The 27,749-nt window shown below is 33.6% G+C and overlaps 3 protein-coding genes across 10 annotated transcripts; 2 read left to right on the top strand and 1 right to left on the bottom strand.

The window, feature by feature from the left end:
• Positions 1-2,134: 2,134 nt before the first annotated feature.
• LOC122531790 (RING-type E3 ubiquitin-protein ligase PPIL2) lies at positions 2,135-4,639 on the bottom strand. The gene is made up of 9 exons (XM_043659996.1): positions 4,480-4,639; positions 4,028-4,394; positions 3,788-3,953; positions 3,542-3,690; positions 3,341-3,464; positions 3,128-3,276; positions 2,909-3,060; positions 2,496-2,834; positions 2,135-2,405 (listed from the first exon to the last, which is right to left on the bottom strand). Exons 1-9 carry the CDS (start codon positions 4,509-4,511, stop codon positions 2,318-2,320), a joined length of 1,566 nt encoding a protein of 521 aa, XP_043515931.1. The 5' UTR covers positions 4,512-4,639; the 3' UTR covers positions 2,135-2,317.
• Positions 4,640-4,677: 38 nt separating this feature from the next.
• Positions 4,678-5,666, top strand: LOC122531792 (39S ribosomal protein L11, mitochondrial). The gene is made up of 3 exons (XM_043659998.1): positions 4,678-4,926; positions 5,098-5,287; positions 5,370-5,666. Exons 1-3 carry the CDS (start codon positions 4,792-4,794, stop codon positions 5,630-5,632), a joined length of 588 nt encoding a protein of 195 aa, XP_043515933.1. The 5' UTR covers positions 4,678-4,791; the 3' UTR covers positions 5,633-5,666.
• A 439-nt stretch (positions 5,667-6,105) lies between these two features.
• On the top strand, positions 6,106-27,745 carry LOC122531787 (baculoviral IAP repeat-containing protein 6). 8 transcript variants are annotated; one of them, XM_043659988.1, is made up of 52 exons: positions 6,106-6,383; positions 6,961-7,280; positions 7,371-7,615; positions 7,707-8,046; positions 8,119-9,607; positions 9,684-9,858; positions 9,936-10,154; positions 10,236-10,659; positions 10,734-10,860; positions 10,940-11,090; positions 11,177-11,401; positions 11,482-11,736; positions 11,803-12,076; positions 12,168-12,320; positions 12,631-12,936; positions 13,828-14,124; positions 14,233-14,447; positions 14,516-14,672; positions 14,755-14,946; positions 15,028-15,242; positions 15,313-15,566; positions 15,648-15,826; positions 15,942-16,129; positions 16,231-16,375; positions 16,602-16,761; positions 16,877-17,002; positions 17,090-17,240; positions 17,320-17,443; positions 17,516-17,680; positions 17,772-17,935; positions 18,019-18,256; positions 18,325-18,625; positions 18,699-18,874; positions 18,953-19,148; positions 19,225-19,452; positions 19,526-20,050; positions 20,140-20,410; positions 20,535-20,794; positions 20,894-21,176; positions 21,255-21,640; positions 21,715-21,858; positions 21,946-22,123; positions 22,208-22,353; positions 22,427-22,669; positions 22,767-22,985; positions 23,075-23,296; positions 23,374-24,702; positions 24,794-25,014; positions 25,116-25,355; positions 25,431-25,619; positions 25,697-25,831; positions 25,912-27,745. In XM_043659988.1, exons 1-52 carry the CDS (start codon positions 6,197-6,199, stop codon positions 26,188-26,190), a joined length of 14,031 nt encoding a protein of 4,676 aa, XP_043515923.1. In that variant the 5' UTR covers positions 6,106-6,196; the 3' UTR covers positions 26,191-27,745. The 8 variants fall into 8 exon arrangements, with proteins under 8 accessions (XP_043515923.1, XP_043515922.1, XP_043515924.1 ...); XM_043659987.1 differs by having other exon boundaries at positions 17,075-17,240; XM_043659989.1 differs by having other exon boundaries at positions 16,877-17,023; positions 17,135-17,240.
• The last annotated feature ends 4 nt before the right edge of the window (positions 27,746-27,749 follow it).

Here is a 27,749-nt window from a genome sequence, read left to right as displayed (position 1 = left end):
CAAACGTGAAAATATAATTACACTTATAGCACTTGAGAATATAATTGCACTCTATAACCGTCTATTTATTTTATGCGGTTTCACACGGGATCACGAATTCATCGCGTATAAGTATGTATGATATTGTGTAGCACTTTTACTGCGGTAATGCTTCTCCTCACTGTCTATCGTGAACAACCGAGCTGTGTAGACGATCGATTAGTGGTGGGGATGATGCACACATCACACGACCACTTGTTGAATGTCTGTGAATTTTATACAGACAAATCCGCGAATAGGTAGATAATGCGTTACGTTTGAAAGAAAGAATGAAAACAGAAAAGACTCTGCAGGTAAGAAACTCGATAAACTAGTTATAATCTATCGATCATTATTCCACTTGTACTTTCAATTACTTTACGCACACTAACGGTCAATGAATTTACGCGCACGTAACGTGAAGAACTGAGAATTCATACGAGATGCCGAATGACTAAATATGTTTTTTGGTGTCTACGAAATTTAGGATAAGTTTGGAAAAATACAACGAACGAAAATCACGATATTGATACTTTGTGGATAGAGGCGAATTTGACGGGAGGAAAACCAGAAGTTCAAATGTACAAGTGTATTTCAGGCGCTCGCCCGCACTCACGACATTTATCCTCTCCCCGCAACGATAAAACAAGAGGACAACGGCGCCGTGAAATACACTAAAAATACGTAGAATCGTTGGCACGCGACAACTCATCGTCAGAACACACTCACACGACATTATGTGGATTTTGAAAAATTTCTTCCGGTAACGTGCTACGTGCAATCACTCGAATTTCACGAATTCCCAATAGCTTTTGAAATTAACTTAAAATTTTGTTCGAGGTCACAGAAATGTTTGAAAATCGTAATTGTATTATTTCAAAATCAAAGCTATTACATCAAAATTGCATAGTTTTCTCTTAAAATGGATAACTGATTGAGAATATTAATCCTGTTTGTGTGTGTGTCGCACTTGATTGTATACGACAGTAACAAACATATAATTCATATTGATTATATATGTTAAATACAATAAGTAATGTTCTGGATCTCTTGTGAAGAAAAGTTTATAATTAAACTCCTACATCGTAATTAATAAATTCATCATTGGGGGGTGAACTAGCATGCCATGTATTTAATTGTGATACAACGAAATGTTACCGTGGTAATACAGATAACAGTTAAGTATTTCACTTCTGGCATTCATAACGTTACAGCATATCTGTTTATTTTGTAATTAATCCAGTACTAATCAATTATTAATTAAATACGTCATATTTGTAATGACGAAAATTACTGCAAACGGAATATAATAATACAAGCATAATCGCAAATAATAAGATAAATACTTATATACTTTTTATATTTACGAGTGTATAATGTATCTAAATACTAATAAACGCAATAGAATTAAAATTCGCAGATAAAAATGTATTAGAAAAGAATGTTTACTTTTGATTTTCTTCAACATTCTTCATCAATAATACTCGCCCAAATATAAATATTTATTATCTGAATAAGCAAATATGAAATGTAACTGCAATATAAATTCATAGATATTGTATTTGAAAAATTAAAAAAAAAAATTTTTTAAAAACAATATATCTTCATTCTTATACTTTTATTTTTTTTAAAATAAAAAATAAAATTAGAACCTCTCAAAAATGTAAATACTCCACAGGATTAAACATAATATATTATAAGTATGATTATAAACGTAAATATTTCTGACAGTACGATCGACTGAAGTTTGAGGTTAGCTCAAAGTCGATTGCGTATTTAAAACACATTTTACTCACCTAAATCATCCATGTTTAATATATGTTAACCTGGTAGATATTCTTGCACAAATGACACTCAACCCGTAATAATTTTTAACTAAAATGATAGTGAAATGTGTCAATTTTAAGTGATCAATTTACTTCCCTCAGTTGGGAAAAGCAAATATCAAATATGGAGAACCCGGTTCATGACTTCCAACATTTATTGTCTAACCTTTATATCTACATAAATACAATTTATCGAATTAATAAATATAATCTTTTTTTATTGCAGCAAGGCTACTTATATCAATGAAAAAAATTATATTTATTAAAATATATTCATTTTTCATGTATATGTTCATAATTACATTTCTTTCAGTATATTTTATACATTACAATGAGAGCAATAAAAATATAGATTATGGTTTAATATCTTATAATTATAAAAATTAATATTTACAATTACAGAATATAAAATTAAATCAATACTTAATCTATAAGATTTCAAATAATTTATAATTGTACAATTTTTTAAATAACTACCAAGATGAAAAATCACTAAATGAATTTGTTGTGACTTTTCTTTTTTTAATTGTAGGTGCTATACTTGACTCTTCTTTTTCTATTCTGTAAATAAAATTAACAATTAATATGATTCTCGAAATCTGTAGATACGTAATTAATAAATAATTAAAAATGTATATAATGCGATTTTACTTGTCTTCTTCTTTGTTTGGCTTTATATATTTTCCTATGCCTGATCGATATATTTTTAACACGTCATTCTTTCCTGTCTTATTATCTGATTTATTTTTTACAGCTTCTTGTGCCAGTCGTTCAATTTCAGCTGCCCGCTCGCTAGCTAATTGTTCATCTGCCTCTTGAAAAGGATCAACAAAGACTTGCGCTTTTTGTATTATTATATCTTCTATTGGTCTGTCTTTGTTATCTACTTCAATCTTTTCAATGGCATTTAGCGTTTCTAGTCCACCTACTATTTTTCCAAAAACGGTATGTTTACGATCTAAATGTCTGCACGATCGAAACGTAATGAAACTAGAATCAACAGAATTATTTAATTTTAGTGAAATTGTACTTGTAAACATGTAAATATATAATAAAATATATACAACTGCGATCCATTTGTATTTGGTCCAGAATTTGCCATTGATAAAATTCCTCTTCCTTGGTGAACCAAATTCGGTTTGAATTCGTCCTCAAATGTTTTCCCCCAAATTGATGTTCCTCCATTACCAGTATTTGTGGGATCACCTCCTTGTATCTAAATAAAATAATATTAATTAATTTTTACTTTATTTTATAATCTGTTAAAATATTTGTACATTTACCATAAAATTTCGTATGGATCTATGAAATTTTGTGCCATCATAATAACCATTCTGACAATGTTTTATAAAATTTTCACAAGTTTTTGGAACAAGTTCACAATGAAGTTCTAAATTTAAAGCACCAAAATTCATGACTAATCTTACATATCCTGGAAAAAAATATTTCAATTAATTAAAATATAAAACAATAGTAATTATGCTATATATATAGACCTTTTTTTTTAACTCTTTCGTATCGCACTAAATCCTCTGCAATAACTGCAGCTTGATGTGTAGTTTCTGTTGGCATTACTGTTGATGTAAAGCCAGCTGCAACAGCACCAGTAGAATAGTGTGCCTACATTTATAAATTTTTATTTTAAAATATGCTGTTTTATCCAAATGAAAGGAAAATGCCAATATTAATATACAAACTGCATTAAATTTATCCGCTTGTGGCTTAGAGACTTCTTTTTTAGTTTCAATTTGTTTATAATCTCTATTTAATTCAGCTAATATTTCTTTGGTTTCCATAGATACAGTTTTCAATTTTGCATTTGGATTATTACGTTCTTTTATCATTTCTAGAACAATTATCAATATGTATATTATATTATATTTATGTATATTAATTGTTATTGTAATCATCTGAAATCTCCATTTTGAAATATAAGATGTTACCTTCATCTTCAAGCTTTATATTATTTTTAATATGATGAAATGTAGATAAATTGAATTTCATTGCATTATTTGGATCTTGTATTATAATAATATCTTTTCTTGTAAAAGGTTGATCATTTATTAAATCCTTCCAATTACGTGTTTTTATATTCAATTGTTCTATTGCCTAAAAAAAATGTTACTATAAGTAATAAGTATAAATTACGAATAAATATATTTCTTAACTTAATAAACTTTTACCTCATATGAAAATACATTTCCAGTTGTTTTAATAGCAACAATATGAGAATGTTTAGTGAATAATTTGAAAAGAACTGGACAATGATACTGTTCTTCTGAATTCTTACGAAAATTAAGTTTTATTAGCATTTTTGAATCTAATGGTTTTCCTGTAACTGGATTATGCTTATACTTCTTTATATATTCTAATATTGCTTCCAGTTCAAAAATATTTCCTTGCATATCACAATAAGGGTGCTGAAATGGCTGCAGAGTTAAACAACAATGGTCGTAAGGTAAACGACGAAATGTTGTATCTTCAGTTGCTTCAGAAGTTCCAGACTTCTTCCCACCATATAACGTTGTCCATTCTGTATATGTTAAATACCTGTAAAAGTAATAAATACAAAAATTTTAACAGGAAAACAAAAATTGTTTTATCATAACCTAAATAATATTTTAGAGAATCTTACATTTTATCTTTTTGATGCTGACGTTTACCCATTTTGATTATTTGTTACTGATTTAATCTTCTTTAAGACAAATCTATAATTATTGTATCTTCTTAATTTAATAAGGTTTTTAAATTATTTAATGCCATAAAGTGTTTGTACTTTGACCTAAATTAATGTTTACACTATAGTATAGTGAATTTCTTGTCCAAGCGTTGTCAACTTGATAAAAATAACTATACTATTTTACCACTATACTACCTTTGAGATACTACTTGGATTTATTTTGATACAAATAAAAATTTAAATAGATTTAAGAAAGAAAAAAGAGAAATGGCTAAGGCAATGAGAAAAGGGAAAGATTGGAAGAAAGCAGTGCAAAAGGTTATTCATGCCTCACCTTTACAGGTAACCATTCCAGCAGGAATGGCAAATCCTAAACCACCATTGGGATCACAACTTGCACAGGTTAAAAGATTTTATATCTAAAATTTACAGTATTTTATGAAGTTACAAATAAATGTCGTATTATTTTGTATTAATACAGTAGTAAACAATGCATTGATTGACACTTTATGTCTTAAACGCTGCATTGATTTATATTTTATGACTCAATGAAATTGATGTTATTATTTTTAGAGAAATATTAATGTAGCAAATTTTTGCAAAGATTTTAATCTAAGGACAGAAAATATTAAAGAAGGTATACCTCTACCATGTCGTGTTAAAGTAAAATCTGATGGGACTTATGATTTAGTAATTCATAAACCACCAGCCATATATTTTTTGAAACAAGCAGCTGGAATTCAAAAAGGAAAAATACCAAATGGTAAATGAAATGTCTCAAAAATAAACATAAGATTAAAAAAATATGTTATATGTTATATTAAATATATTATTATTTTCTTCAGAGGAAGTAGCAGGGAAAATAACATTTAAACATTTATATGAAATTGCTTGTATTAAGGGGCAAGATCCAACTTTAGCATTATTAACTTTAGAACAAGTTTGTGTAATGCTTGTTGGAATAGCTAGAACTTGTGGTATTAAAATTGTACGTGAATTAGATCCAGCAGAACATGCACAATTTATGGAGGAGAGGAAAGAAAATGTTAATAAATTCTTGGAAGAGTTAGAAGCTGCCAAAGAAACCAAGATACGTAGGGCAGTTTAAAATACATTATTTAGAACATTTGTTGTACATAATTGTTATGTACTTTTTTCTTGTAGTTTGTAATGTATAAATTTATCTCACAATCACATATTTTATATTCAAAATACAAAATAAATACTAGAAATTAAAAAAACTTGAGTTATATTTATATTCCTTGACAAGTTTTTAATAATTAATTTCGTGAATACACGGAAAAATATGCATGTAAATTGTACGAAATTACATGCACGAAAACATATGGTAATCTTTCGTTAAATATTCATGAAAGTGCATTATAATTACTTTTGGTATCTCTTTGACATACGAAGAATTATGAGCGTAATTATCTACTTGCAAAATGTTATCCTTAGATTGCATATGTGCATCTGTGATGTTCTTTGTAGGTGTAGTTTTGAAAATCGATGGATGTGTATCGATGTATCGTTAGTGGATTAATCGTTTGACAGTTATTAGCTGACTTCAGAGCGATTTGCTGACGTTCTACTCAAAGATGGCGGTGATGAGTACGCCATGTTTTTTGTGATGTTCGTGCATTAGGCAAATTTTTTGAGAATTGTAATCTGTATGAGCAAAATGGCTGATGATGATCCGTGGTTATTAAAGGAAGACGGTTATTTAAATGTGGATACTGAGTGTAAAAGTATAATCTATCATGCTAATCTAAATGTGTTACTAATTACTACTGGCAGTGCGCAAGTATATGTATTTGATGTCAACTCAGGAGTAATTTTGCAAAAAAGTTCTTTATCAGGTAAGCATTTCGATTCATTTATATCTTACATGAAAGAATTTTACATTGATAGCAAATTATTTTATCACAAATCCTATGCGTAATTTATTTGTAACGTACAATCACGCCTCATGGTCAAGGTCGTATATGTCAGGCGTGACTCAAGTTTTTCTATTCTCATTAATTTAAATGTGATCAATTTTTGCTATTAATTAATTGTCATTATTGGTTTGCCATTATTTAAGATATAACTAAATTCTTACAGTCATTTGACTGTCTTAAACTATACTTATTATTGCATGTTTTTCCTTTTTTGGAAAAACGTATTTGCCATTTGTTATTTTATTAAAGCACAATTTGTATAAGAAGCATGTCAGTTTTATAATTATACCAATAATTATGTAATGATAATTCTAATGATCCAAACTGCAAATTATGCAATGTTTTGTTAGTATCTATTCTATATTGCTACATAAACATATTTGTGTTTTTATTTTATTCTGAGTGATCTTTAAAATATATGTTTAATTAACGAAATAAGTTTTATTTGCTTGATCATATTTAATGAATTAAAGTACTCTGATTTTTATTTTTGCAGGAAAATTAAATGGAAAACTTCAAGGTACATATTTGTCAAATGGTGTAGATAAAATATTATATACAGATGGGAGAGGAATTGGAGTACGTAGTGATTATAACGGCGTACTCTTTTTGGACACACTTTTACAAACACCTGTTTCAAGAAGTGAAGACATTGTAAAATTAGAGTTATTGTTTTCTGAAGCTACTTTATTATATCAGTGTTTAAGATGTGTAGAGTTACCAGGTGTAGATCATGTGCAAGAAGTAAAAGAAGAATTAATAAGTAAAACCTTTGTAATAGAAGCAAATCAGAAAAAGGGAATTAAAGCTCAAAAAGTAATTATGACAAATAAGTGCATAGTAAAATTTTAAATTACTAAATGAGTTGATGTTTATACAAGTGTTAATTAATTTTGTTTTTAACAGTGGAATACAGTATGTTTGGAATTACCACATGGTTCTCTGAAACTTGTGTGCTCAGGATTAGTAACGGAATTGAAGAGATTAAGCAGATATATTCCAGCATTGCCAATTGCTTCTGCCATTAATGAACGATTAAATGGCCTATTACCAGGCCTGCCATTAGAAGGAGGTCCTGCTGATAAAGCATTAATGTTTAGTGAAGCTACACGTCGAGATACTTTTTCAAAATGGCCACACATGAATTACAAGTACAACACTCGTTTTTTATTAGATAGTAAAACCATCGTTTTTTATTAGATAATAGTTGGACAGATGTATTATGTGTAATTCATTTTTTAGATGGGCTTTGCCAGATCAAATGGCGCAGGCTGGTTTCTATCATCAACCAAATGCAACAGGTGATGATAGGATAATGTGTTTTACATGCAATGTGTGTTTAGTTTGTTGGGAACCAACGGATGAACCTTGGTCGGAACATGAACGTCATTCCCCAGCATGTCCATTTGTCAAAGGAGAATATACACAAAATGTTCCTTTGTCTGTTATTCTTGCTACTGCTCCTGCACGTGAGGCTGGTGATACTGTAGATGTGATTAGCACTACAAATGTCAGTGGCCTTGTAGCTACAGCTTCCAGTGGAGGTTTTATTAATGTTTGGAATGTAACAAATCAATTAAAGGTAATATTTAGTAATACATGTCAATTGATTTTTCTCATATAAAAATATTTTCATAAAATACATTTTCCACAGAGGGAGGTGTCATTTTATGTGGCTCCTATAGATCAAGAAATAAATAATAAAGACTCTATTCAATTTGGTTCCACAAGAAATTTAACATCATATTTAAGGACACTTAATTCAGAGGCAGATCCCCTTTCTGATTTTAAGCATTCAAGTTCTCATAAAGTACAAGTCACAGCATTGTCTGTAGTAGGTTCTCCTAAATCTCAGAACAGTGAAGCAAATACATCTGGTTCTACGCTTTTATCTGTAGAGACATCAGACTCTAAAATCAGGCCATGTGTAGTGTGTGCTGTTACTGTAACAGTTAGTAACCCATCACAATTAAGGACTTTAGAAAATGTGTGGGCTGCTTCAACAGATTTAGCTTCATCATCATCTCTTGTTCGTGCAATGAACAGTGTAAATAGTGCTGCCAGTGATACTTTAGATATAATGAAGGTAGCAGGTGATAAGTATGCACCATCAAGATTGCACTATTTAGTATTTTATGATTTTCACCACAAAACTGCAACAACACAACCAATTAAAGAAGATAATACTAAGGAGACTAAGGCTAAAAAGACATTATCTGGAACAGGCACTAGTGCTAGTTCAAATGGTGAACGTCAAGAAAATTTATATCAAGAGTTTTTGGTTAGTAAATTTTTTTATGAAGTTCCAGTAATAGAGGATGTAGATGCAGATGTAGTTGGTCCACATTTTGATGGTATATTTCCAACATCTGCTCTTTCTGCATCATCTTCCAATGGGATCTATTCAAGTCCAATTGGTATCACAGTACCAGCATCCAGTTCATTTGACGCCAATTTTAATCCTATAAATTGTCCAGAACATTTTGCATCAACATCTGATCTAACAACTGCAAATAAGAAAAGTTTGGATATCATGAAAATAACAAAGACTGAACCAGTTGTTGTAAAGACATTACCTATCGAAGCTCCTGATTTTATTAAAATTACACACATTGAACCATCTAAAGATGGAAGACATTTATATGTTGCCATGTCTCCTACGACAGATAACACAGATTCATTAATTTCAAATAATAATCAGATGGATATTGATGAGGATAGTGAATTTTTCCCTCAGAAAGGTTACGTGTATTGGGACCATAATGATACACAGTCTGATAGACTAATAAGTGGTAATGATGACATAAATAATATGAATACCGTATTACTTGTGTATGCTTTGGATTTTTCGGGGCAAGTGGTGAAGGTATTTTCTGAACCAGTAGCAAAACGAGAATTATCTGCGGATGAAGCTCCTGTTGAACATGTGTTTTTACCATTTCAAGACAAAAATAAATATACATTATCCGATGAAAATTTTAGTAGGTGTTCCACTGCTACTCCTAGTGTATCAGAACCTGTAGGACAAGTGGCTCTAGTATGCAGAGATGGTGTTGTCAGAGTATTAAATTTAAATTCATTAAAAACAGTTACTGAAGCGAGAGTAGAAGGCAAAAAGTTTGTTTCTGCAGCCTATTGCACTAGTAAGTTTTAATATTTGTGTATGTTAATATATTTTTTTTTTAATACAATATTTTTGTACAAAATAATTTCTTTCAGGCTTAGAGAGATTGTGTGCATGTACAAGTGATGGTGCTCTTCACTTTTTTATTACTACAGATGAAGAAGATTCTACGGAAGATAAGGAGGATATTGAGGATATTAATATGATGACAGCTGAAGAAAGTAGTAATAAAAGTACAATTCCTAGCACGTCAACATCATCTGCTTTTCAGTAAGATTAAAAATAAAATTAAATTAGCAATGTAGATAAAATATTTTCTTTTTTAAACATGAAATATGTTTTTTCAGAGATCAATTAATTGCGCACAAATTAAGTTTCTCGTATTCGGATTTACGTTCCCTTTATGAATTGACACGATTTGACCATCATTCTCCCGCATATGGTGCTACTGTTCCTCCTTGTTGGAATGAAATGATGCAAGCCCAAAGACAGCGTCGTCATCCTCAACATTTTCATCAATCAGAAGATCAACACCATACTCGTACCTGGCGTTTACACAATGAGCGGTTTGTATGAGTATATAGCTACTTATTAGATATTAACTTTACTTCATGTTTCATGTTGTTCGGATGTTTCATAAATTATAGAAACACTTGGGACGAGCACATATTTGAATTGACTCTTCCTCGAAGTGCCGCAGGACGTATTGGTCACGTAGATGTACGATATAGTTTGCATTCAGTTTGTCAAGAATTGCCATCGATTCAAATTACTTTATTAAAACAAAATATTAAAAGAATTGGTCATCATGAGCCTTTATTAACTCCTGTGGATGAAAGAATAGATTTTAACATAGGTAATGAACAAAAGGGAGAAAATCCTGTAATCACAGAAGAGTTTCAGAAACAACATAATACTGAAATTTTATGTGGACCGATTGATTTACATCGTAGTTTAGACTTATCTTGGCGTTCTGGTTGTGTTACATTGACTAGTCCAAAACTGTTTCGTTCTAAAGCCAGAACGCTTCTTGTTCATATTAAGGCTCTAATTGATCCTGCGAAAGATAATGTGAGTATTTATTTAAAATGTATGTCGAAATTTAAATATGATACGTGTGATAGATGTTATTTTCTTATTTTTAGGCCACGCCAAAGTCGAAAACAACAAATTCATCAGACAACAAACCTCCTATATCTAAAAAGTTAAGGATAGTTGAAGTACGTCGATTTGTAGAAGGTGCAAGTAGTAAAAAATTAGATGTTTACATTGGTAAGTGTAATTTTATTTATTGTTTATTTAAACATTACGAAACATGTGGTTCATTTCTTTTTCTTAATATTTATTTAAGGTTGTGATTGTATTTATGAAATATCAATTACTGTTCGAACGGTGTATTCTACCAATATACCAAATGAAAGGGCGCAACGATGTGCTATGTTAGAGTCTAAAAGTTGCTTTGAAAATTTATTAAGTGTAGCTTGTTTAGAGACGGCTGACAAGTAAGAACAAACCTTGTAATAACAAGAATAAATGAAGTTATATTTATTATGTGAAAATACATTATAACATAATTGAAATGTTATAGGTCTCCAATTGCACAATCACTTGCGTTAGATATTCTTGTATGGATAGCCTCTATTAGATTAACGAGGCTTCGTAGCAATCAAAATAATACCGAAATAAAAAATTTTCAATTGGAAACAATTCGTTCAGTGCAGACACGATTATCTAATTTACTGAGAACTTGTCTTTTACATGCTGGTCGAAGTATAGCGCACAAGTGTATAAAATTAATTATGCTTTGTAATGGGTAAGTTAATGATGCAACAATATTTGAATAAATAAGAACATATGTAAAATTTATTCTACAATGCAATAAATTATTTTCAGTGGTTTTTATAATTTGGATGACCCTCCACCTCAATCTTTTGACGAAGCTTTAGTGTCTGTTTTAGTAACATTATTACCATCGATTGTAGAAGTTGAATGGGCTGGTTCACTACGTTGGTTACAACTATTAATTAATAGAACTTTAATACGAGATAGAAATCATAGTATTGCTCAACAATGTATTTCTCTAATACAACAAATAGCTGCTGAAATATCGAATCGTGTAAATCCATATCATTTATTACTTGCGACGAGGTATAATTCAATTTCTTAGTCTAATGTTTCATTGAAACAATTTAATAACTTCCCAACTTTTTACAGATTTGGTTTATATAATTCTCCGTTTGAGACCGAATTATTCGACTTGGAATCGCCGGTGCCTCCCAAGTATAGTCCTATATCTCCTACATATGTGTCAGCTGTAGCTAATGAACAAACGGGACCGTCAACTGCTTCACCAAGTTTCATGTATTCTCAGGATGCTATTGATTTGAGGGACCTACTTACACTGCCTACACATCCAACTAGTGAACTTGTGGTATCTAGCAAGTTGAAGGCTTTATGCGCTAATCACAATATGAAAGGACTTTTGGAGGTAATTATCTCAATAATATTTCAATAATATTTAATTATAAATATTAATATTTCAATAAAAATGTAAAAATTCAAAAATTGTAAAAATTTAGGTTGAGCCTCTTCACTTCACTTGTCTTGCTGCTTCTGATGGTACCAAGATGGAGAAAATTGACCCATGCATGAATATTGGGGCACCTCTTTATGATAGTACAGCTACAAACAATAACGGCGTACCTGACATCAAAACTACTCATCACACTTACGTAAGTTCTCGTCACTTTTTTTTTTTTTTCATTAATATATTGCATTCTTTCTGTTTTCATGTTACATTTCAAAACTAACGATTTTATGGGACATGCAATTATTTTAAAATTGATATAACAATACATTAGCAAATAATGAAAAAAAAATTATCTACAGAGCAACATAAAATAGGACAGGCAATTCAACAATTTCTGTTTTTTAAGTAAAACAGTTAAAACTACAGTCATTTAGTGTCGAACATTAAACCTAAATGGTATAGATGTTTTTTCAAATAGAGGTAATTTAGATAGAAATCATTGTACATTGTAGAACTTGGATGCTGGATCACTAGGAGCTGATGTTCAGGCTAAGTCAACACCTATGTTAAGTGATCTACTTAGTCTATGTACAGGAAGAATATTAAAGAAGCCAGCTCCACAACTGATATTCACACCTGATGATCAATCAGACTGTGATGAAGCTAATGATATGCCTATCAACAATCAGACATGGCATAATACACAAAATGACATGCCTACTTCACGTATATTAAGTTCTACTGTAACGAAAGAAAAGTCGTCTGTACAAAATATCAATGCTACTATAAACAAAGTTGAAGACAGCAATTATAAAAAGGTAGATTATATAGATGAGAAGTTGCACTTTTTTCTTTCCGTTTCTCGATTTGACGATTTCCTGTCGTCACTATGAATTTTTATAGCTTTATTAATACGCTGTTTGTAACTCAGTTTATATAATTTCATTAATATATCGGTACAAAGCTAGATAAATTGCAAATTGCATGACAGCCTTAGGATTCCATGCATTTAACATCAATGTCATTTTGATATTATTTTATCATATTGCACATTTTTCCATTTAAATTATCTACAAGATTAATGAAACATAGGTGTGATAAGAATGTTATCCAGTTGCACAAGTCCTATTGTACTAAATAATTTGTTTTGAAATCAACGCACGAGCAGATATGATGCAAAATTGCTCAAATATATTTCCATGATTTAATTTTGCGAGTGTAATATCATTTCCAATTTTATTTCGCACATACACAAATATATATATATATATGCGGGTGCACACACTTCGGCTTAATAGATTTAATTAAATCTATATAAATTTGTTCCTGTTTAACGCTTTTAATGTTAAGTATATAAATGTATACGTTTTTTCGTATATCATGAAATTTTGGGTAACAATATAAGAATAATTTATATAAAATTATACCTACTATGACGTTTTATAAAAAATAGAAATTAAGTGCACAGAGTAATTAAGTGTATATAAAAACATGATTGATTTTACCCAAATTTCTACTCAAAATTCTTGGGAACATTCAATCTTAATATACTTTTTTGTAGGATGAAATTATTTATTTTTGTATTTTCATGTATTTGTTTGAATGATTATGATCCACTTCATAACAAAGTAGAAATAAAGTAGATGTTTAATAATTGTCAAAATAAACATTGTTAAAAAACTAATTCATGTTATCTGTATACATTACAGCGAAAAGATGTTACATTTCCATGGGGAAGACTATTGTGTTGGCCACCCCAACAAGCGTTAGTGGTCGATCGAATGCATTCTGGTGCTCGCCGTTTTGTTATCCTCGATTTTGGATCACCTGTGTTGCTTACGGATTTGATTATACCTTGCTGCAGTGATTTAGCATCATTATCTATAGATATATGGACAAGAAAAGAGGAAATCGATGGTACCAGACTTATTGTTGCTGGCGATATTGGAAATAGGTCTTTGGTTGTATGTGATCTTCAACCACCACCTGTTTGTAGATATCTGAAGGTATTTAATAATATTCGCTTTTACTATAATAAAGAAGCGCATTTATTTCACTTAGCTTAATTTATTTATTCATTTACATGATAAAAAGAACTGTTTTATTTCTTTTAGATTATAATCATAGGTCGATATGGAATGTCTCCTACTATGTGTAAAATTCCATTAGGAATTTTCTACGGACATATGATGGTTTTACCTGGGGAAGATTACGCGGAATTAAACAGTAATTCGTCAACTTGTGACGATACGTTTGATTCTAATGTGCAAGCTACTATCAATACACAGTGCAATATATTATCAGCTCTCGCGGAAGACGTGCAGTGCAGGTACTTGTAATATATTTATTTAAATAAGTTTTATACAATTTGTCATTATTTGTTTTTTATTCTTCTAGATTTAGTTTAGCTACTGAAAAATTAAAAAGCCTATTGGATCCACTGTTGTGTTCAGAAACTACTAATGTTATGCATATGCAGCACTATCTTTCTTTTAGTAAAGTATCTAATGAAAATAAAGAGCTGTCATCTGTAAAAATATTGACTACATACCAAGTAAATTAAATAACTATGTACCAAGTATTTTAATACAAAGGTTAATTACGTGTGTAAAAAATTTACGCGTTATATATTATAGGAATGTATAATGTTTCAACATCAACTAAATGTTGTGCGTGGTGTATGGAGACGATTGGAATCGTGGAAAGGTTCTCAAACTATACCTACAATGTCTTTAGCAAATGCACCAACTGATAAATTGCGAGCCTTGGGAGAAACTTTACTCGATATTCTGTTGTTTGTAGGATATGAAATTGGTCCAATACCTAGCGTGTGTTTCCTAATTTTTATGTACTATGATTTTCATTATAATTATTTAGGATTTCTAAGTATATATCTATTTTTTTTTTAGATACCGTTATCAATATGTGATGTTTTTACACCAACTGTTTGTGAAAAGTTTTTTCATTCGATTTGTGTTGTTACCCCAGCTCCACGGTTACAACTGCAAGCCGTTGCACTTTTAACGCGTATGGCTGGTCATCAACCTTGGTGGGGTAATTTTTTGTCTAATGTTTTAATTAATCTTTATTCGTCGTCGTCTACGCACATATTTCCACAAGACAGGTATGGAATAATTTCTTCAATTTTTCAATAAAAATTAAAAATTTTATCTAAGTTGAACATTAATTTTTAGAGTATTCATTTTGCTAACTCTTCTTGGGCGTAAATCATTGATTGCTGGAGTTAATAGGTCTTCTGTGATAGATGCTATGGTTCGTACGCTAGGCAAATTATTGGCACCATTGTCAAATTCTCAAACATCTGACACAAATCATTTGGACATAACACTTATTGGCTGGGTACTGCTTTTCTTGTCAGTATGTTTAGATACTATAACGATTCCATCTACTTGTTTGGAGGAAAATAATGATAAAACCAGAGAACAAGGTATCACATATATAGATATTTCATAAAATAAAGTAGTACTAGTGTTTTAAATTCTTATTATCACAAAAATTTATTTAAAAGGTTCATCTTCTCGCTGGGAGTTTATTCAAGGAGAATCTGCAATGCAGAGGAAATATGGTAATGCCAATCGTTCTATAAGTTTTAGTTATCGTAAAAAATTACAGAAACATATAATGCAACACAAGCAACAACTTCAAGAGTTGGAGCAAGCAAAGAAAGCGTTCCATACGTCATCACAGGTATGAAACTATTTTTATTTTATATATTTATTTATAATTCATATATATTTATATAATTATTTTATTATATATATATATTTTTATTTATTTTAATAATAATATATGAATTTTTAAGGGATGGACTAATCTTTCGCATACTGCTTCGTTGTGCAATAAAATGAAAGCAACATTAAAATCACAGGAGCAGTTCTTTAAGAAAACATTAAAACAAAATTCTGCCAAGCATTTTAAAGATATCCTTAGTATTCGTAAAAATGATGCGCAACATTCTTCCCGCAGTTCACAACCACAGGCAAACACAAGGTTTGTAATAAAAATTTATACAACGGTCTGATCAATCTTTAATATTTATAGTAATATCTATAAGTTAATAATAATATCTATAATAATTTAATATCTATAAGTTCTAGCAAACCGGAAACAACGGATATGGATGTTGAATATATATCCAACTTATCACATCAACATGTTTTGCCTGTTGCACGTGGACTTATTGCTCTTATTTTATATAATTCTGCTAATGTGGATATGTTCCTACTAGCTTGCAAGGTAAGTTAATTCGATTTAAAACCATAATATATATTATTTATTTATGAACGAAATATAAATTATGAAATTAGTTCATTAATGCTTTATTTGTATCAATGCTTAGTATTACAATTTATAATCAAAATATTGTTAGCTTGTAGATATATTTGATAATTTTTAATATACAATAAGCTTCATGCTTTTTACAAGGCAACTTTTTTGAATTGTTGTATCATGTGCCATATAGGTAGTCGCTAGGCTAGTGATATCTACACGTCCTGCAATTAGCTTGTGTGAGCTTATGAGCGAAGAACAGCTCCTAAAATTAGTCAGATTGGCAACGAGTACTTCTGACGCGGCCTGGTCTTCACATGCAGTTTCGTGCCTTTTACAGGATTTATTAGAAGGTATAAAACAGTTGTATTATTGTCATGAAGTATGATTGTAAGATTTATTATATGTGTGTGTGTGTGTGTGTGTGTGTGTTTCTTTTGATTCTTCATTAATTATTTACTGTTATAGGCGGAAAACTAACTCCGAAAACGTGTTCTACACATGAAGGAAATTCTTCCGAGGAAAACTTTGAATCTCTTGTTACGGAGAAGAGTCGAACACCAGAAGAAGAATACGTTAGTGCTGCTGAAACAAGTAATACTACTGTTCCACTTGGTAATGATGAAGGGTTTGCGGATGGTGAAGGGGAAGACGATGATGGTATAGTGGTGTTGTCTGCAGGTGCTTCAACATCAAAGTCCAATGGATTTTTGCCTTCCCTTTTAGAGTCTGATGACAGTGAACTTGAAGATTTCTTGGATGATATTTTAGAACGTGGTAGAAATACATTAAAGAAAGGTCATCCATTACCTAAGAATGTAGACATATCCGGGTATGTGTATAATATACATGTAAATACTTGAATATAATTTAATTGTATGAAATATTAAATTAATTGAAAATTTGTATAGGATTTCTTTAGCAATGGATGCAAGATTGGAATATGGAGTAGAAATGGGAATAGAGTTATCATTAAGGATATTGTCTATGTTCAGCATGTATAATTTACCTTATAGTATAAGTACCACGATACATGTGAGTCAATGGTATTTATATTTATTTTTAGGACAATTTGAATTAAATTTATCTTTAATTTTTATACAAAAGGTACCATCAGAATCAAATCGATATCCCCAACAGTCAACATCAAAAGCAGAATCTAATTGGAATGAGAGAAGTGAAGACGTTTGGAATTCACCTGATACAATTTCTTCGAGTTTAATAATGTTAACAAGGTGTTTTGACAAAATATTTACAGAATTATATTTACAGGTAACAGCGATTAAACAACTATATAAACTACTACTTATATGATTTCCAAGGAATTCAGAGTAAATTAAGAATTATTTTTATTTCGCAATAGACTGTGGAAACAAATTTGGAACTTATTCTTCAACTTTGGTTAACGTTGAATTTAGATGCTTCCACAGAACAATCAAATTCCTCAAATCAATTTGATCCTTCACTCACACCCGTTATACCTTTAAGTTCAACAGCTATTTCAAACCTTATATCTGCATTGTCTTGGTAAATATGAAATTCATTTTAATGATAGAAATTTGTAATATAAATTGTTCAATAATGAAAATCTAATTATCTATAATTTGTAGGCACCCGGGAGTTTCTTTGCGAGCTTGGTGTCTCGCTCTTCAGTGTTTGACTCTGGCAAGTAATCAACCATTACAGACAAATCCTGCAGAAGCTGCAAATAGTAGACAACCATTAGATGGTCTTCTCGGTGGTATGGCCGGGTGTATCGTAAAAGAGCGTAATATGGGTCCTATGCTATTGCGTTTACTTTCTGGAAGCGGGTTAAATGTTAACGCTATGGACAAACAATATATTATGGTGCGTTTATAAATCTTTTCAAGACTATCTCTATATTCTGTAATTGTATTTCGATATATGATTTTCAGGCTGGTCCTACCGTTTGCCAAGCATTGCAATATTTTCTAGTTAGATTAAAAATGAGATGCGATGTAATTACACCTGGCAGTACATTAGGGAATGCATTAAAAGAACTCTTATTGTGGGTGATATATCAACTAGTACAACCTGGTGGAGCTCTATCTTCAAGAAGAGGACCTTTAGACGCACAGTACAAACTTATAACGTCATTAACAAATCTATATTTTGCCAATACAGATCTAGGAACTGCAATGAGTATAACAGAATGCGTCGGAGTACTAGTTTCTACTTATGTTAGAGGTTCTGAAGGTAACCATAGAAACTAGATTTTGTAACCAAATTGTTATGGAGTTTTATTTTCTTTGATCGTGTTTTATAACAGTTGGAGCTCAATGTAGCGGCACTGGTGATTTAGCAAATTCATCTGGTGGATTTGGAAGTTTGTTTGCTTGTGTATTTGGTGGAGATACCAGACAAGATCATCCCACATCGTGGGATACTCTAGTCGTAGCTCTTATTAAATTAGTATGTCGACTTATTCAAACACCTTTACCAGAGGTATACATTATTGTTTAAAATGTTCCATATATAGATATTTGGAATATGATATCTTATTGCATTCTTTTATATTTTTAGAGTTGCTCAGATCGATCTGATGATTCAATGAGAATCGATCTTTCTGAAACTGATTTCGATCCAAACATTGATGATACTCAAATGAATGTAAATATTTCACAAACGGATGAAAGTAAAGTTGCAGAACAACAGTCTTCGTCTCGTTTGCAACAGTGTACATCTAATAAACCCCGTGTACGATGCGTTGCAGACACTGGTATGTATCAAAATGCGACAATGTTATTTTAGCTTAATATGATTTATATTAATCGATGGAATGTTATAATTTTCAGTTTTGCAACATGAGCCGACCATGATGCGATTGTTAGGAGCTTTAGGTCATAGCACTGGTTCATCTCTGGCAATGCTCTTAGGTGAGAGTGCTGGTGCAGGTACAGCAACTGAACTTGGTGATCCTGCTTCGATACCAGATGCTACATTCCAACTTTTGACTACCCTTACCAAAAAAGCAAGCAATCGTTCTTTAGTTCTCAATCCGCTTTATCAGTATCTTTCCTCTTGTAAGTATAATTATTTTCGGAAATTTTAATCTTTAATTAATATGTTTATTAATATGTCTGATATATTTTTCAGCATGTGAACAAAGAGAACTAAATCGACAACTGGGTGTTATGCAATTGTCGGAGCCTCTCCTTTGGTACATTTTAAGGGTATTAGACAATGAAGTATCGCTGGCAATGTTCACAGCGATGGATGGAGTAAAAGTACTTTGTGAAAATTTGGTTAAATCAAGTAACAGTGGCAATACTAACTCGGCTTCGCCTGATGTGATTGCGTTAGTAATGGAACATCTCTCGAATGTTCCTACTGTGTTACCAGCGGCTTCTTCAAGTAGCAAAAAGTCCATGAATACGCTAGAGACTTACGAAGATGGATTATTAAACTTTGCTCCTTTGGGCGTAATATCCTGGTTTAATCCAGCTGCACAACCAGCAGATGTTCTTATACAGAGTTCCACACCACACAAACGAGCCAGGACGGCTGCCTGGTTATATCATTGCTTTCCTGATGAAGCATGGGTTGATCTTGCGATCACTTTACCCTGTGCTATATTATTGAGAAAGGTGGAACTGCAGCCACATCTTACCTCTTTAGCTAGTAAGATATACAAATGTATTATTAGCAATAATACCCGGACAATGTATGTCATGTTTTGATATCACTATGATTATATCACTATCTTACAGCATGTCCGTCAGCTGTAGCTATTGAAGTTTCAAGAGAAAGTAACAGTCCTCTAACACCTGTTTGTCCACCGATGCCTACGGCAGGTTTAACATTTATACGCATCACCTTATCTCAGCCAGAAGTGGCAACATCCGTACTTGTACGATTATATAAACCGCGTGATTCAAGAAGTATAAGTTTAAGTCAAATTAGATTATTAGGTACCACAGCATTCGGTGAAATAAAAACAAATCGTGACACTATAGACGAAGAACAACTAACCAAGACAAGGTAATTTTTTTAATGATCGTATGAATCGTACATTTGTACAATACGATTTTTTATTACGTTCACTGTGAAGCGGACCTCTGTGATTTCATAAGTAAAAAATATTTTGTAACGTATCTCTGTCTAGCTTGGGTTGGTTGCGATTGCTACATCAATGTCTATCCGTGAGCACGTTGAACAGCAATCTCGCTGTTAAAGTGCTTAATTCTGCGGCTTCCGTTGAAGGACTGGTTGAAGCATGTTGTAATCTTCTGTTACTCCCAGCACCATCTCTTTTTACTCCCAATCTGGAGAGGGTTCTTTTGCAATTAGGCTTACATTCTCGAGAGCTTGGACTTCGACTTATTGGTCTTTTACTCAACAACAGGTCTACTTCTTTCTTTCAAGGTACTGCTTTTCTTGGGAATTGATTCTGTTCTTTTTTTTTTCAAATGTATGTTTCTGGATACATAACGAATTGAAATCCAACTGGTTGATATTTTACAGGTGCCACAACGACGCAAGAAACATCAACTGTTCAATTGGTTGTAGAATTGTTGCAACAATTATGTTCCATACAAGATTTTTGCACAGAAGCTCGTATGACAGCGGTGTTATCGTGGCTTCATGCATCAGCAGTAAATGGAATTTCTCGGCCCAGTAATGGCCCTAATACTATTAACCCACCTGCTGTATATATTCATTGTGTGTCTTCCATTATATGGGAAGCTCACCAACAACAAAATCTTAATTATGATTTGCAAGCTTTATTGACTGATGAACTTTTCAAGTAGGTTATATTCTGCACGTTTTATTTAATTTCCTTTTAATATAAACTAAATTTTAATATATACTGCGTTTTCAACAGTGCTCTGTATCAATGGACTTTGGTCTTGGGAACGGGTTCTGCTTTAAAACAAGCAATTGATTCTGCCCTTTGCGCATTTTGTTACGTGAGACCTTCATTGTTTCCTTTGCTTCTTCAAAGAGTACAAATTTTGGTACCTAACATGGCAACAGATCATTCTGCGTCGATTTCGGATGATCGTAAGGAAAGAGAAGGTCAAACAGATGATAGAAAGAGCGAATTTAATGGTGAAGAGTGGTATTATCGTTATGTCTTATCAGAATATAAGCGATTAAATTTAACAGAAGGACAGTTGCTTACTGTGGCTGCAGCCGCTCGGTCTCCACCAGGTATTCAACAATTGATCGATTCTGGACTTCCTACTTCGTTGACAATGTTAATTACCGGTAAGATATTATCTTGTGAGATTTCACTCTCTCTAGAATCGTACAAATTTCTAAAGGACGAAACTTTTGTGTAGATTTTTGCAATCTGGAGAGTTCGCGGCAAGAGCAGGCTGAAAGTAGACAGATGTCCATGAAGGATAATTGTCAGAGCAATTTAGGAGGTTTGACGGATAGCGATAAAGCTGGCGAAAGTTCTATGGATACAAATAATTATTTTGGTAGGTGGTTTTTTAAGAAAAAAAAAAAAAAAAAAACTTGTACTTTCTATAGTCTGTACAAACGGAATTATGATAATCATTGTTTAGGTGGATTATGTATGACAGAACCAGAAAGTATAGCAATGGTGTTAGAATTTTTAACCCTTGTGTGCTCGGAAGGTAGAATGCGCGATTGGCTTGGGAAGGAAGGACGTGGATTTTGGTTACCCCTTCTTTCTCTCCTTAGTAATCGACCTGTAGAAAATCCATCGTTGTCCTCTTTAAGGTGGTGTCATATAGACTTTATTTGTACTATCTTAGAAAAATAAAAAAAAGAAGTGGATACTAAAAGGATTTTTATATTTTACAGATGTTCCAAAACGAGTATATCATACGCGTCATTAGAAAGTGCAATGATTAAATTTTTATCTAGGTGTTGTTGGTGCCATCTCGAAAATCAAAAATTATTAGCCGAATTATTAACCGATGTTATTTCTCAACAACGAACAACTTCCAGTAAGACGCGATTCTACTTATTTTAATTCAGATTGTTTTTCATTTCACGTACTATACAGCATTTATTGAACAGACGTGCGCTACCTTCATGGGATTTCGGGTTTCACGAGGCGATTGATTTTACAATTATTATTGGAAGGTGAAAAAGTATTAGTGTCCGTAACCTCCGATGCACCTATGAAAGTTTCAAACACAGCAGTCAATTATAGCATGCTGTCTATGCCTCCGCATCCAGCTCATCCACTCGGACATTATCATCAATTACTGTACATGTCTACACAATCAACCGTTGCGGATATATTGCAACAAGTTTCTGGTGACTTGAATTTTAGTTTTTTTTTTTCTTTTTCTTTAATTAATAATAATTACATTTGCGATGTAATTTCTAACAAAATCCTAAATGTTTCATAAAGGTACATGGCTTTTTTTACTGTTGCCAAATACGTACAAGGGCACTGACACTGGAGCAAATAATAATCGCTCTAGAGAACTTTGGGAATCCGGTATGGCCTTTATAGTAGATACTCTTAGCGTAGCTGCAGGAAATACAGCGAAAGACAAAAGAGCTAAAGAAGCATCTAACAGGTCACAAGCTCGTGGCCCGATCGTAAGAAAGTCACGTACAAATTCTGGTAAATCATTTGTTGTCTGTATGATGTATTCGAATATATAAAATGTGAGTAATTTAAGATCAATCTATTTGAGATTTTTTTATCAATAGATGCAGCAGCAAGTACAAGTAAAACATCGACGAATAACGTTCAGCAGAATTCTGCCAATTCTACCAATCAACAGTATTTGATACATTCATCACGCCCAAATACTCCTTTACCACCACAGCTGACCATTGCCCAGCTTCTGGCTATTGCCGAAGATAGTGGGATATCTTTATCTGAACCTTGCTTGCACCTTATATTGCGTCAACGTAATAAAGATTCGAAAGGTATATATGTATATATCAAACGAATTACATTAACAGGGAGGAACGTTTGTGTCTACAATTGTCTTTTTATCTTTCAGAGGATATAACGAAGCAAAACGACAGCGAGTTACTAAATTATAGAAGCATAGAAAGCTCGTTAGGTATTTTCAGCGCCGGTGGTGGTTTAGCGGTATTAGCCCGGCATTTACCGCTGGTGTATCCAGACTCCAGACCGCCACCCGTCCCGTTACCCTCGCCGGAGCAAACGTACGAGGAATGGGTCAAATTAGGAATCACCGACGACGCTTGCGAAGTTGTGGAAGAAAGTGGAAATAATTCCTCTCCGTGGGCATCGTCACCAGCTGCTTACGTGCCGCCGCATTCCCTCGCTGCCTTTGGGTTGTTCCTCAGGCTGCCGGGTTACGCAGAAGTACTGTTAAGAGATCGAAAACGAGCACAGTGTTTGTTACGCCTTGCTCTAGGTGTTTCGGACGATGGTGAGGGTGGAGATGTCTTGACATCGCCATTGGCCGCGTTGTTACCAACCTTGCCGTTCCAAGTTTTAAAACAATTACTCGACGCTACGCCCGCGACCACCGACGATGGTCTTCTCTTGCGTAAAACAACCATCGAAGTGGGTGCTATGCTCTTGTTGTTAAACTGTTTGGCCGTGTTTACCCATCAAACGAATCAGAACGAAAACTCGGAGCAAAAGGTAGCTGGCAGTCAGGGCGAAGCAGGACGTAGCGACGATAATTCGCATTTGTACTGGGCGAAAGGTACAGGATTTGGCACCGGGTCTACGCAGCAGTCGTGGAACGTCGAGCAAGCTTTGATGCGACAGAGATCCGAAGAGGAACACGTTACAGTATTATTACAAGTTTTGGCGAGCTACATCGGTTCCGGTGGACAAACGCAAATAGAACTGCCAGCGTCTTTCTCCGATCTACTAGCCCGATCGTGCTTACTTCCAGCCTTGTCTTCGTATCTGAGAAACGACTCGGTGTTGGATATGGCGAGGCACATTCCTTTGTATCGAGCAGTACTGCAGCTGCTCAGAGCTATGGCTCTGTCGAATCAATTAGTTCCACTTTTGTTACCTAGAGGCGGAAAGTCTGGCGAGCCGTCCGTCGTGTCGCTTCTATCCAGTATGAGAGTTTGCGTGGACACGTACGTACACAAGATTAATCGCACCAGGAGTAACAAGTCGAAAACGCTGTTCAAGTATCCGGACGATACCGAACAGGACGAAGGTTTAGCAACTTTGATTCCTGACATTCAAGAGAGTGCCACCATAGTGCAGAATGCTACTTCCAGATTGTCAGGAATCGAAGAAGAACTACCTGGCCCTAGTCCCACGGCTCCGGAATTACCTCTGCGTTCTATCGAACAACGATACATAGAAGTTATGAAAAATTTACAATTTGGTAAGGAAACGTGTTTCTTCTACGATCTATCCATTCGTCATCCTCTATACGCATGCGTTATTTTATATTAATATATCACGCACAATTGTAGATACATATGAAATGATCACTGAGAATCCAGAAGCTGGTGGGTACAAGTTTGCCGTCTCGTATCACTTTGAATCCACCATGAGGGCAGCTGGTGAGAGAAGCCACCCAATGAGAGTCAAGAGATTGGCGCAAGAAGCTGTTACACTATCCACTGCGTTACCGTTGTCATACAGCAGTAGTGTCTTCGTTAGGTGCGACGCAGATAGATTAGACGTAATGAAGGTAACTTTGCAAATGAACGAGACAAATAATAACTGACATAACGAAATTATCCTCTGTGTCTTATTTATTTCATTAATGTCAAAATTATACGTTTACTCTAGGTGCTCATAACAGGGCCAGCGGAAACACCATACGCGAACGGTTGTTTCGAGTTTGACGTGTACTTCCCTCCGGACTATCCAAACAGCCCGATGTTAATAAATTTAGAAACTACTGGTCGTCATACCGTGCGATTTAACCCGAATCTATACAACGACGGGAAAGTCTGCTTGAGTGTATTGAATACATGGCACGGTCGTCCTGAAGAAAAATGGAATGCACACACTAGTAGTTTCCTGCAGGTGAGCGTTGATATCGATCAATCAGACGTATATAGTTCGTGCGTCAAATTACTAATCGAGCGAATGTTGAAACAGGTCCTGGTGTCGATACAGTCGTTGATTTTGGTATCGGAGCCTTATTTCAACGAGCCGGGATACGAACGATCACGAGGTACGACAAGCGGGGCTCAATCTAGTCAGGAGTACAACGCGAATATTTGCCAGGCTACTGCTAAGTGGGCGATGCTTGATCAAATTCGCAATCCATGCCCTTGTTTCAAAGAGGTAATTACACTTACAGCTATTTACACGCTACGTGAATGAACGAACGAATAATTTTCTCATTCGTGTTCGACTCGCAGGTTATACATACTCACTTTTGGATAAAGAGGCACGAAATTGTTGCACAATTAGAAGGATGGATAAGGGATATGGAACTACACGGGTCAGATCGCAGATTTGGTCGCACTCTTTCCCTCAACGCGTTAGCTTTAAGGGTAATCAATGACTTTTACTTTTATTTGAAGCTACTTTAGAGCGGTATGTTGCAATTCTTTTATTTCGCAATACTTTCCAGAGACACTACAGTTTGTTGAGGGAAGAACTGAGTAAATTACCAACTCCCGAGGGTCTAGAGGATTTGGTGGAACCACTCGCGTCACCGGGCTCTCCGATCGAACTCTCCAGCACTCCTGGCACCCCGAACACGCCGCCAGCGTCGACGGTTCTACCAACCAGCACGCCAATTAATAATTCTGTCGATTCCATCAGCAATGCCAGTGCCAGCACTCACGTGCACCACGACATCGACACGGACGTTGAGATGGAGAAGATGGTTTCAAAAGTGTGTGAATAGCTAAAGGATGTTAATAGACATTGTTGGACATTTTGAAAAGTCTATATTGTTTGTGTTATGACGGACAAATAACGGACTGACCGGAAGATGAAAGGAAATCCTAGTACACGGGCAAATTTTCAGTTGTTTAACGGATGGTTAGATGAATGAAATATTACAGTATCTTTTCGTTGAACACATGGCGGTAAATCGATAAAATCGTGGACAATTTGAGAAACGAAGAGAATAAATGTGTGCGTGAGTACGTATGTGGATGAACATGGATGAAAGATTTGGTAAAAACGAAAAAAAAAGGAAAAAAAATGCATGAGAGAGACAACGAGATGAAAGAGCTCTATAAAACGACGAACTAGAGGTGTGCACGAGGGATGAATGAGAAGGTATGAAAGAAACGATTAAATGGGTTGAATCGGTGAGAAGAAAAAGAAAAAAAAAGAAAAAAAGAGAAAGAAATAGCCAGCGAATATAAAAAAAAAAAATCTAGTATGAATGTGACAAACTCGTATGTAGTAGGTACTCTCTGTGGCAACTGCTATGCTATATGTACGCTGCATTCTACTACTTCGTATTATCATAAGTAACAACTGTTATTCGATATTTATTATACGTGTTCCTCGTTTACGTAGCCGGTAACTTCCCCCCCCCTCAAACCAGCAATGCGACTGACTTTAAACGACACGTGTTCCAGCGAACGAGACGAGACGATATTGATAACGAGCCCGAAACAATACGAAACAACGATACGAACTTTATTTGCCGAGAAATGGTCACGCGTACTATCAAAGAAAAAAAAAAAAAAAGAAACGCGAACGTGAAGAATTGCTTGCAAACTAATACAATATTGTATAATTTCGTGCGTATCACTTTCTCGCCGTAGCGTTTTATTTCGTTCCTCGTTACTATTTATTGTAATTTCCCCCTCTCTCCCCTTTATAAAACCGTCTCGGCCGTTTAACTCGACGTCGCATTGCACTCGATTTACGAGTAGAAAACAATGCAGAAAATTGCTCCATAATGCATGTTGCAGTTAGCACTTGATACGTGTGCGCAGTGTGATTTAATATTTATCGTGCCTGTATCGATTACGGTCCGTATTGTATTTTTTACGGGAAATAATAGTATGACGTGTTCGGCTTAAAAAAAAACGATCGCATATTTTTCAAACACCGAATTCCTTTCTACGATTTCATCGAGAAAAGCAAGGGCCAGGTTTTTTATCGCGTAGCGCTTCATTTAAAGAAAAAGAAAAAAAAAGAAAAAAAAGAGAATCGAGATTTGCATATTATCGAGCGACGATACATTTTCTCTTATCTTTCAAGCATTCTTTTATTTTTCTTTTCCTTCGTATTTTTTTTCTTTCTTTCCATTTCGTCCTTTCTTTTCTTTTTTTTTTTTTTATTTTCGAGGATTCGAATCGAACCGATTGAAAGCGAAACGACGCGGAAAAAGAAAGGATGATGGGGATATTAAATCCGACGATTCTTCGCGAGACAAAGGGAGCGAACGTGTGAACATTCGTTGCATTTGTTATGATTAATGAAGCAAGAAAGCAAACAAAA

The sequence above is a fragment of the Frieseomelitta varia genome, unplaced genomic scaffold (genome assembly GCF_011392965.1).
Source record: "Frieseomelitta varia isolate USP_RPSP 00005682 unplaced genomic scaffold, Fvar_1.2 scaffold_417, whole genome shotgun sequence".
NCBI classification, from domain to species: Eukaryota; Metazoa; Arthropoda; class Insecta; order Hymenoptera; family Apidae; genus Frieseomelitta; species Frieseomelitta varia.
Note: the sequence above shows the minus strand (reverse complement) of the source record. Positions and strands in the feature narration are given on the sequence as shown.

Excerpts from the sequence above, each read along its gene's own strand:
- LOC122531790 (XM_043659996.1), bottom strand. The coding sequence starts at position 4,511 with ATGGGTAAACGTCAGCATCAAAAAGATAAAAT. Across the intron at positions 3,954-4,027 it reads GAAATGTATTTTCATATGAG|GCAATAGAACAATTGAATAT; the intron begins GTAAAAGTTTAT and ends CATTTTTTTTAG. Across the intron at positions 3,465-3,541 it reads AAGCGGATAAATTTAATGCA|GCACACTATTCTACTGGTGC; the intron begins GTTTGTATATTA and ends TTATAAATGTAG.
- LOC122531792 (XM_043659998.1), top strand. The coding sequence starts at position 4,792 with ATGGCTAAGGCAATGAGAAAAGGGAAAGATTGGAAGAAAGCAGTGCAA. Across the intron at positions 4,927-5,097 it reads TGGGATCACAACTTGCACAG|AGAAATATTAATGTAGCAAA; the intron begins GTTAAAAGATTT and ends TATTATTTTTAG. Across the intron at positions 5,288-5,369 it reads AAAAGGAAAAATACCAAATG|AGGAAGTAGCAGGGAAAATA; the intron begins GTAAATGAAATG and ends TATTTTCTTCAG.
- LOC122531787 (XM_043659983.1), top strand. The coding sequence starts at position 6,197 with ATGAGCAAAATGGCTGATGATGATCCGTGGTTATTAAAGGAAGACGGT. Across the intron at positions 11,737-11,802 it reads CATTTATTACTTGCGACGAG|ATTTGGTTTATATAATTCTC; the intron begins GTATAATTCAAT and ends AACTTTTTACAG. Across the intron at positions 17,936-18,018 it reads CTTATATCTGCATTGTCTTG|GCACCCGGGAGTTTCTTTGC; the intron begins GTAAATATGAAA and ends TATAATTTGTAG.